General features: G+C 60.2%; 1 protein-coding gene across 4 annotated transcripts; it reads right to left on the bottom strand.

Annotated features, from left to right (window-relative positions):
- Positions 1 to 2,607: 2,607 nt before the first annotated feature.
- ATP5MJ (ATP synthase membrane subunit j) lies at positions 2,608 to 8,920 on the bottom strand. 4 transcript variants are annotated; one of them, XM_059685096.1, is made up of 4 exons: positions 8,843 to 8,920; positions 4,194 to 4,317; positions 3,512 to 3,535; positions 2,608 to 2,743 (listed from the first exon to the last, which is right to left on the bottom strand). In XM_059685096.1, the coding sequence occupies exons 2-4, from the start codon at positions 4,315 to 4,317 to the stop codon at positions 2,709 to 2,711; spliced, it is 183 nt and encodes a 60-aa protein (XP_059541079.1). In that variant the 5' UTR covers positions 8,843 to 8,920; the 3' UTR covers positions 2,608 to 2,708. The 4 variants fall into 4 exon arrangements, with proteins under 4 accessions (XP_059541079.1, XP_059541061.1, XP_059541072.1 ...); XM_059685078.1 differs by lacking the exon at positions 8,843 to 8,920 and adding an exon at positions 8,142 to 8,274; XM_059685089.1 differs by lacking the exon at positions 8,843 to 8,920 and adding an exon at positions 8,142 to 8,262 and having other exon boundaries at positions 4,194 to 4,338.
- Between the last annotated feature and the right edge of the window lie 1,225 nt (positions 8,921 to 10,145).

Raw genomic sequence — 10,145 nt, 5'->3', positions numbered from 1 at the left:
GCTGTGGGGGGAGGGCCGGGCCCCCCCCAATCCAGGACCAGGCCAGCCCCCGGGCCCTGCTCACAGCACACTTACTGCCGCCCAGACCTGGAGTTGCAGGTCAGACTCGCCGGTGGACATGACACGATGCGACCACCATTAGAGGTTAAATAACACTTCACCCATCTGGGGCTGTACCAGCGGAGGTGGAAACGGGATGGGGTGTCAGGGCGGCCGGATAGGATCAGAGCCGGCGGGAAGGAGAGCGGCTCCCAGTCCCCTCGGGTCGGGTCACGCCGCTGGTGGAGGGTGGGCACCTGGCCCAGGCAGCTCATCCCAGGCCGGCCCTGACCTACGGCTATCGATGTCCCCTCAGCTATTCCCACCAGGACAGGGCGGCAGGTGCCATGGGAGGAGGGTAGTGAGGTCAAAGGTCATGGCAGAGGGAGGAGAGGGCAGGGCAGGGAGAAGTGCTGGCAGGCGAGGCCAGAGGCCCGGAGGGACGCAGAGCCCCCATCTCAGACCCAGTTCTGGGCTCCAGGGGCCCAGCGTCCCGTTCCTTCCAGAGTCTCCAGTGGGGCGCAGGGGCCCGGGGACAGTGACAAGAAGGCTCCCTGAGGCCTAGTTAAAGCGCGGAGAGCGGTTACACCGTCAGACGCCCCTCAGATGCCCGGCTGCGGTCTCTCTCCTCCGCCTCTCGGCCCTCTGCAGAGCACGTGGCCAGGATGGAGGTTGCGGGTTTCAGGAAAGGCCTGCGTGGGCTCCCAGCAGCGGCTGCTCCCTCCTGTGGGCCGGGACCGCTGTGGCTCTGTGGCTGCAGCGCCCCCAGGGCTCCTCGGACAGGCCCCTCTGCCCAGCGCCAGCACCCAGCAGTCCCCACGTGGGGCTGTCACCCACAGGCAGCTCCTGCTGCTCGCTGGCTCCACCTACAGGCCACCCCAGGCCACGACCGGCTTGTTCCCAAGCCCCGAGGAGCTGGGCTGGCGGGGCCTGCGCACAGGAAGCTGCCGGTGAGCGGGAAGGCGGCTCACTTCCCGGCCCCCTGGCCCTGCGGGACTTCTGGGGCTGGCGGGCGAGCCCCTCTACCTTCAACGCCTCCAGCTGCCCTGCGACAAACCGCCATGCGGCAGCCAGCAGACCGGCCACCTTCAGAGGGCACCCTCGATCTCGGCTCATCCCCTCACCTGAACCCCAACGACCCCCACCGCTCTGCACGAGGTGGGGCACAGGTGCCGGTCCATGGTGGGTGACAAGCATCTTTAATATTAAAGACAATTTCATCTGCCTGGACGATCACGAAGGAACCAGGGTGGCAAGGGAACAGGCGCCGGGCGGGCACCAGCCGTCCCTTCCAGGGCCACTTCCCTTGGGCCTCACCTTCTCCCTTTCTGGGCGAGTTCAGGCTCTGGAGTCCAGGTCCCAGGCCCTGCACTGGCTGGTGACCTCTCGCACGCACGGCCTCAGCCTCAGCTTCCTCCTCTGTACGTGGGCCTGGAGCCCCACCTCGTTTGGCTTAGAACCGTGGCGAGCGGTGCCATGGCCGTAAGCGCTGTGGGTGCCGCTCTCTGTAGGATCAGCAGTTTTCCGTGTTCCTAGTGGTCCCTGCGCATCAGCTCGCCCGGGAACGTGTCAGACAGACAGGAGTCTCAGGCCCTGCCAGGCCAGCAGTCCTGTGAGCCCCCAGGTGACTGACACCAGCTGGTTTGAGCACAGCACCCAGGTGAGTAATTCTAAGATAGTCTTTCTGAACCAAGCGCCAACTCATCCCCTGGAGGCCGAACTCTTACGGGAGAAAATGCCATTCCTGTGGGAATGGAACTCCCTCCCCCACCCCGTTCCCGGGAGTCCAATGCCTTCACGCCAACTCCTGCTGGAGCCTGAGGCAGGGAGAGGCGGCGGCCCACCTGACCCACCACCCAACAGACACAGAGGCACAGGCCCCACAGGACGCGGCAGCCACTGGTCGGCTCCGACAGGGCCAGACCCGGCCGCGTGCCGGAGACGCAGAGGAAGAGCAGGGAAGGAAACAGCCAGGGACCAGGCCACGGCGTGATCTCTGTTCCACAGCCAGAGCCCTAACCTGCCAGGACCCAGGTTTCACACTGGGCTCCCTGCGCCTCCAAGCTCCCCGCTTTAGACGGTTAAAGCAAGCAGCTCTAAGGGTGTGGTCACTGCTTTAGGCGGAGGAAAGGTCACGCAGGATTCGTGTGGCGCTTGCCTCACCGAAGGGAAGGCTCGATGGTTAATGTCACGACTGCCTCCTGATGACATGCTGAGCTAACCCCGCCCGCCCGCGCTCTAACGGGGCCTCCTTCTAAAGCATTTTAGCTGGAATACAATGCTTCTCCACCCCCTCCCAACGGCTCTAAGTCAGAACGTGCACATCGTCACCCCCACCCCCCAGGACGCAGAAGCGCCCGGTGGGCAAGCTTACGGGCACTGAGCACCAGGCGGGAGAGTGCCTGGGCCTGACCCCCAACTGCTACGAGAACCGAGATGTTGGCACCAGTCCTGGGGGCCCCTAGGCCGACCGGCTCAGGGAGCGCCCGGCTGCTCCTGCTGTCAGAGATCCGTGTGGGGTCGGCAGGCGCAGGCGGAGGGAGGGAGAGCGCGCAGGCGTGGTGTCTAAGGTATGTTTATTCATGCCAGCAAGGGCACGGCACTTCTAGATACTGTCCTTCGTCCCCATCTAACAGCCAACGCTCCCCGCTGCGCCCTCGGCTCGGCTGCTAGTGATGACCATGAGCAGGCGCGGGACTCGAACCTTTGGAAAGAAGCACAACAGATAGTTAGGAAGAGCACGCAGAGTGCAGTTTACTGTCTCAGCCTCAACAAGCCAGAAACTGTAAGCATGTCCCATCGTATGAAGAGGCTGTTTCTACACAGGCTGCCCATGCGTGAACGCAGCTCACTCGCAGGTGCAAGATAGAGGGCGGGCGATGTCATGTCTCCCGCCCCCAAGGGCCAGGGGCAGCCCGGGGCGTGCAGGGCTCAGATGACAGCATTTCACTGTCACTCGGGAAGCAACGTGAAGACCTGCCCAGCACCAGGCCCCAGAGCAGGGGTGGGCAAACTTTTTGACTCGAGGGCCACAATGGGTTCTTAAACTGGACCGGAGGCCGGAACAAAAGCATGGATGGAGTGTTTGTGTGAACTAATATAAATTCAAAGTAAACATCATTACATAAAAGGGGACGGTCTTTTTTTTTTAGTTTTATTCATTTCAAACGGGCCGGATCCAGCCCGCGGGCCGTAGTTTGCCCGCGGCTGGCCAAAATCATGGGGCTCCCCTCACACCCCGACCAGGCGGGTGCTCCCAGCAACTGGGGCTTCCCTCCAGGGGCGCCAGCTCCCTGCCTGTCCACGCTCCCTCCTGCCGCACACGGGCGAGCGCCGCCTCTAACATCAGACCCCGAGGAGCAGGCTTCACCTTCGCAAGCCCCCATCGCACCCTCTCCGTTCCCTTCAGGCCCCGACTCCCTCCCCAGTCCGGTGGGCTCATTCCCACCGACTGAAAAAGCAAACACCTCACCTTTCAGAGCTTTAGCTCTTTTATCTGAAAGAAAAAGAAAGAAAAAGCGATTAGTGCTTTACAAAAGCCCGGAGCCAGTTCAGTGTGGGACCAGCACGTGGCGGGAAGCTCACGGCCTGGGCAGAGCTGACAGGGAGCTCTCAGAATTGGGCCCCGTCTCACGGCCGAGGGAGCCCCGTCTCACGGCCGAGGGAACCCCTGCCACAGAGGTGCTCTGGGCGGTGACGGCGCGTCCGCGTGGCAGGGCTCTCCACACCCCAAGCCCTCATCTTGCAACTGGAACGTTTCCTCGTTTCTCCTCTTTGAGCCAATTGCTGTCAGTGCGTGATTGGGCCCCACCTCTGCTCCTCTGCCAACGAGATGGTCACCCTGCCGTGACTCTTAGCATAAAACATTTCAAACAATGGAAAAGGAGCCATAAACACTGTATACCAGGACTTCCCCCCCAACAGTCAGTCTGCACTTCTTAACGCTAAGGTTCTCTCCTATGCATTCGAAACACCACGGGCCGCACCTAAGGAAAGTCAGTTCCCTGATGGCCACGTCTTATTCCTATTTCCCCAAACAGCTCTCGGCCGCTGTGTGCTCCCCACATTTTCACAGAGGCCCAGTGGGTCCTGATGGTCACTCCCAGGTAAGAACTACAGCCCCGACCCCAAGAGCGCAGCCCGAGGACACTCACCCGCACTGCGGATCTTGTAGATGATGAGGCTCATCAGCCCCACGCCCGCCCAGATCTCCTGGTACACCTGGGTGTAGTAGGGCCTCATGGGGACCCACACATTTCTCATCAGGCTCTGAAACATCTGGAAAGAAAGCAGTGAGAACTAGTAACATGACCATGGTTTCAAACGGAAATGGCAGGAGATTTCCGTCTGCTCATGCAGTTCACGCTCTTTCCCACGACTCATCGGGGATCTGCTGATGCCAGACGCCCCCTCCACTGCTCCCCCCGAAGGGCCCCTGCTCTCGCTCTCTGAGCTGCACCCTCCCCCAACGCCGACAGGGCCAGCAGCTCCCGGTCAGTCACCCTCGTTCCTCAGGCCTGTGCCATCCCGCAGTCAGCAATGCCCCCAGGGCTGCCCTCCACGAATGTCCTGCCCGATCACACACCACCTTTACAACTTTAAGTTGGGAACAGTGTTTGCATCATCATGCTGAGAGCAGCTGGCATTTAAAAATATAGATATTTTTATTGACTTCAGAGAGGAAGGGAAAGGGAGAAACATCAATGATGAGAGAGAATCATGGATTGGCTGCCTCCTGCCCGCCCCACACTAGAGGCCAAGCCCGCAACCCGGGCCTGTGCCCTGACCAGGGATCGAACTGTGACCTCCTGGTTCATAGGTTGGCACTCAACCACTGAGCCCCGCTGGCCGGGCAGAACTGTTGGCATTCAAAGCAGAACAAGAACATGGCCAAGGCAGGACGACCTCCTGTGAGAACAACACCCAGGCCGGGAGCACAGCAACAGCGGCAACTCGGTCCTCGCTCTTCAAGTGTCCGCTCACGGAGGTTTAACTGACATGACAGAACACTGTACGGTATTTACAGTGTACATCACTGCCCTGACCGGTGTGGCTCCGTGGACAGAGCGTCGGCCTGCGGACTCCAGGGTCCCAGGTTCGATTCTGGTCAAGGGCATGTACCTTGGTTGCGGGCACATCCCCAGTAGGGGGTGTGCAGGAGGCAGCTGATCGATGTTCCTAACTTTCTATCCCTCTCCCTTCCTCTCTGTAAAAAATCAATTATATATATACACACACACACACACACACACACACACACACACACACACATATTAAAGTGTGCATCGTGGCGGTGGCTTCATACACGCACACGCTGTGCAGTTAGGTAACACGTCCATCGCCTCATGTTTTCTTTTGGTGACACCGTTAAGTTCCATTCTCAGCAAATTGCAATTAGACAATAAAAAACGGTGTTAACTAGGGTCACAATGCTTTATATGTACCCGTCTCCAAGTCCATTGCTAAACACAAAGCAGGCAGCTTAAGACAGGTCACTTCCTAAGAGTTCGATGATGACAACTTACTTCATGAATAATGGCCGGATCTGATCGACAGAGCCATCCATTTCTGAACTTACACAGCGCACTGTCATGTGTAGGTCTCACAGGAACGCTTCGATGACATTTATCATTTACTACAGACTCTGAGCGAGCCCCCCCACTTTCACTTGAATCAGTTTTGTGACGCGCTGGCCGGCGGCTCCGTGGGTGGGCGTCTCATTCCGCACACAAGGCTGCGGCCGATCCCAGTCGGGGTACAGGGGAGGCAACCGATGGAGTTTCTCTCTACCCCCGCCCCCCCTCCGCCCCTCTAAAAACCAACAAAAACCCATCCTCAGGTGAGCCCGGTAGAAACAGCTGGTCTGCTGCCTACAGTCATTCAAACCACCTCGCAGCCCTCGTCCTCCCTCCTTCACTTGTAAAGGCTACTTCGCACCATTGGTGCCGCGGCCTCCCCCCCACTCCGACCTCCTCGCCCTCCCCTCGCTGCAGAGCTGTCCTCGATTCCCCTGGTCTCCGCACGGACACCTGCACCGCGGGGTCGCTGTTCACGGGCAAACGTGAGCTGAGCATGGACTAGGCGGCCGGGTATGCGCCCTGACCCCAGGCCAGACGGAGCTGGGAGGGCGGGGCTGGGAAGGCCGCTGTGCCGCCCAGGTTCTGACCCTGGCCCTGCCCCGCCAGCTGAGCCAGACAGCCTGTTCCCTCACCTGTAGAGCAGGGTGAACGGCACCCACCTCAAAGGGTGTGCAGACGAGCTGCCCTGCGCCAGGGCTCAGCGCCGGGTGTCCTATGTCGGGGTGTCTTACGTCGAGCGCTTGTTATACCCAATACCACGGGGGACTAGGGAAGGGCCCGGAGGCGCGGAACAGCTCAGCTTTTATCCCCAAAACGTAACGCACATTTCACAGCGTCACCAGGTGCTCCACACCTAATCCCTCCCCGCTCCCCAGCCCTACACGTGGGCCCTGGGGAAGGCAGCCTGTCCTCAGCCAGGCCCGGCTGCCAGCTCGTCCCAGAGAGAGCTTACTGGGCCTGAGGCTTGACGCTCGGAGGACGGACCTCGCAGGATGGGCCGTGGCCTCCCCTGAGCCCTCACACCCCCCGTCCTCACACTACACTGAGATGCTCCGTCAGAATGAGGTTCCACGAACCCAACAACCTGACTGGGAAGGTGTCTGAGGGCAGCCTTGCCTCCTGCGCCCGCAGTGGGTGGGGAGGAGGGTGCCAGGGGCCACGGGGCAGAACCTGGAACCCCGGGTTCTGTTGGACCAGCTCTGCCTGCTCTCTCCCGGCCTCGGGCAGGTCCGGACGCTGCCGGTTCAGAAGTTCCCTTTCTGAGAAGCAGGGAGCCCTCCTCCTGCCCCCCAGGAGCTCCCCAGAATTCGAGGAGACGGCGTAAAACTCAGTGAGCGGCCTGAGCAGCAGCAGAAAGGCTGCGGACACCCAGCCTCAGGGCAGAGAGGACGCCCTCGGCCAGGCCCTCCGTGCGGGGCCACAGGAGAGTCTGGAGGCTGCACAGGAGGTAAGAGGGGCCGAAGAACCGCTAGTCACCCCGACATTTAGCTCAGGGCCCAGGTGCCCGGCATCGTCTTCTCACCTAGTTGCCTGGGACTGCCCCCAGTACAATGCCAACTCTTACCTTCCCCCCAACCTTCCTTTTTTTTTTTTTTAACGTTTTCATTTATTTCAGAGGAGAGAGACGTAGAAACATCGATGAGAGAGAATGACTGGCCAACTGACTCCCGAACGCCCCGCACTGGGGATGGAGCCCGCAACCCAGGCGCCCTGATGGATGCGCAACCACTGGGCGGCACCAGCCAGGAGCCCCGACTTTCCTTTCACCCCGAGTTGCCACATTTGGCTGGGCAGCGGACATGTCCTCAACATTTAATGGCGAGAGCCCCCCTCTTTCGCTACCCGAGCCACCGTCCCCCCGCATCCCCAGCCCCGTGGGCGGGCCTCCCAGCAACTGCCTTCCGAGGCCCGTCCTCCGCAAAGGTCAGAAGGTGTCCGCCGAGGCCGCGCACCCCGCAGACGCTTCGGCGCAGCCGCAGCGGCCACCCCCTCCCTCGCCGCGACGGCCAGACCCGGGCGCGCAGGCTCCGGACCATACAGCCCAAGCGTCGCCCCTGGACCCCGCTTCGGCCCCGCTTCGCTCCCCCACGTCAGGGGCGCAGTGTAGCTCCGGGACAAGTGTGCGCGGGGAGCTGAGGGTTGCGGGGAGGACGCACTGCAGGCGGGTTCGGGTTCTCGGCTGGGGCTCCAGCTCCATCACTGGCTCGCGGCGGGAACCCACGCGGCGAGGGCGCTCGTCCAAGAGGGAGAGGGGCGGTGGGTCCCCACGCACCCTAGCCCCCGGGCCACCGCCTCCAGCTTCGGGGGCCGGGCGGCCCAGCTCGCGCCGGCGGGGGTCGGGCAGGGGCTGGGCCGGGCCGCAAGGTCGGCGGGGGTCGAGGCGGCTGGGTCTGGGGAGGGTCCCGCTCGCCGCCGGCTCCTTCCGCGGGCACATCCGGCCCCGGGCCGCCGCCGGCCACCGCCCCGTCCCCCACGGTCGCGGCTGCCCCGCACCAAGCACCGGACCCCGGTCCCCGCACTCACCTCGCCGCAGGACCAACGGCTCGGGCAGCCCCGACCCGCACAGCCAGCTACTCGGGAAGGTCACCGAACGCGCAGGCGCCGCGCAGGGCCTGCCGGGAAGGCGGAAGGAGCGGCGCCCCAGAGCCAGAGCGCGTCCCAGGCGGCGCCTGCGCACCACAGCGCCCCCAGCGGCCGCGCCGAGGCTGCAGCTTGGAGGCGCAGCGCCGGGGAGGGGAGCGCGTGGGGAGTGGGGCTGCGGGGTCATAATAAGCTGACGAGCCGTGTGCAGTTGTCCCCGACGCGGGACTCCGTGCGGAAACCGGGAAGGGCCTGGACAGAGCGGACGAGTTGGTGAACCTGAAAAGGGGACCGTCGTTCCTTGCTGTTGAAGACGGGGAAGTCGAGTGTCCGGTCTCTGCGGTTGTCCTGCCATTTCTCTTTGTATTAACTTGTGTGCCCCGCATGCACGTGTGCACCGGTTCTGTGTGTAGTGATTCCACGCAAGAGCCACTGTAGACGCGCACCGGGCTCCAGCACTGGACCCCACAGACACAGCCTTCAAAAAGCGCCACCTCCCCGGGCAAGGAGACAAAACCAAGACTGGAAATTTCAGCAGAAGATTGTAACCAGTGAAACAAAAAGAAAACCACTTACCGGATCTGAAAAAGAGCCGAAGAGGAATGGGATGTGTTTGGCAACGGGTTAGATTGTTGAAGACTTACCTGAATCGGAAGACAGAAGAAACCTTTCAAAAATGTAGCGACAAGCGTTGGGAGAGAGGGCGGTCAGATGTGCAGCTGGAGTCTTAGAGGGAAATGAGAGACGGGCAGGAACATGAGAAGACAGGTGGCTGAGACATTTCCAGGAGAGATGGAAGAAAAGTCACAGCACAGACTCAAAAGGCCTGATGGAAGCCAGGCAGGCGGGTACAGGAAAATAAACGGATGCCTCGAAACCTGAAAACAAAACCATGGAAAACTAAAAACAGCTGCCAACCTGGCGTTCAGTGCATAAGGAGGTTAACATTTAGTGAATAAGGTGAAGTGATATTTCAGACAAACCAAGACAGGGAATAATCACCAGTAGATCCGCATTAAAAAAAAAAAAAAGTCAACAGTTCATTATTCAGGCAGAAGGAAATGAGCTCTGATGGAAGAATGGGATGGGGGGGGGGGGGGCGTTCTGCTTCCAGGAGAAGACCGCTCAGAAGCACAGCAGGCCGCGTGCAAAACCCGGAGGCTGGCCATTTTAGGCAGTGGCTCTCAGAGCACGGTTTGGGGGTTTCCAAGCCCCTCCTGGGGGTCACATCTGTTTCATTGCAATGGGAAGATGCGAATGTCATTTTTCACTGGCGTTCTCTCACCAGGGCAAGGTGGAGTCTTCCAGAGGCTGCGTGACTTGTGACGTCACAAGAGAATGACATCAGGTATGAGTCCAGCTGTCTCCCAGCATGGCCACATTAAGAGATCATTGACAATGTAAACGTGTCACTCTTCTCCCACAGGAAAAATAATATTTTAGTTACTTCTCATAAAAAATATTCATTTAACATCACATGGCTTTATTTTTTGTAAGTTTTTTTAAAAAAATTAATCTTAGAGAGAGGAAGAGCGGGGAGAGAGAAATCGATCCATCAGTTGCCTCCTGCATGCACCCGGATTGGGGGGGGGGGGACCCGAAACCTGAGTATGTGCCCTGACTGGGAATCGAACCCTCCACCTTTTGATGTACGGGATGAGGCTCCAACCAACCGAGCCACACCCGCCAGGGCCAGTTATTTTTTATTCTCACCTGAGGATATGATTTCCTGGTTTTAGAGAGAAAGGAAGGGGGAGAAAGACAGAAGGAGGGAGGGAGGGGGAGAAAGAGAAACATCAATGTGAAAGAAAAGCATCCATGTGAGAGAGAAACACTGATCCATTCGTTGCCTCCCATACCTGCCCCAACTGGGACCAAAGGTGCAACCCACGCCTGTGCCCTGACTGGGAATCGAACCTGTGACTTTTCAGTGCATGGGACCACTCT

This window comes from Myotis daubentonii, chromosome 1, assembly GCF_963259705.1.
Source record: "Myotis daubentonii chromosome 1, mMyoDau2.1, whole genome shotgun sequence".
Lineage (NCBI taxonomy): Eukaryota > Metazoa > Chordata > Mammalia > Chiroptera > Vespertilionidae > Myotis > Myotis daubentonii.
This window is presented reverse-complemented; position numbering and strand designations above follow the sequence as displayed.

What these genes read in the sequence shown, in the direction of transcription:
- ATP5MJ (XM_059685068.1), bottom strand. Translation starts at nt 8,553, where the DNA reads ATGGCAGGACAACCGCAGAGACCGGACACTCGACTTCCCCGTCTTCAA. An exon ending in GCCGTTGGTCCTGCGGCGAG is followed by an intron (nt 3,536 to 8,141) that starts GTGAGTGCGGGG and finishes TTTTTCTTTCAG; the next exon opens with ATAAAAGAGCTAAAGCTCTG. An exon ending in AAGAGCTAAAGCTCTGAAAG is followed by an intron (nt 2,744 to 3,511) that starts GTGAGGTGTTTG and finishes TTCTTTCCAAAG; the next exon opens with GTTCGAGTCCCGCGCCTGCT.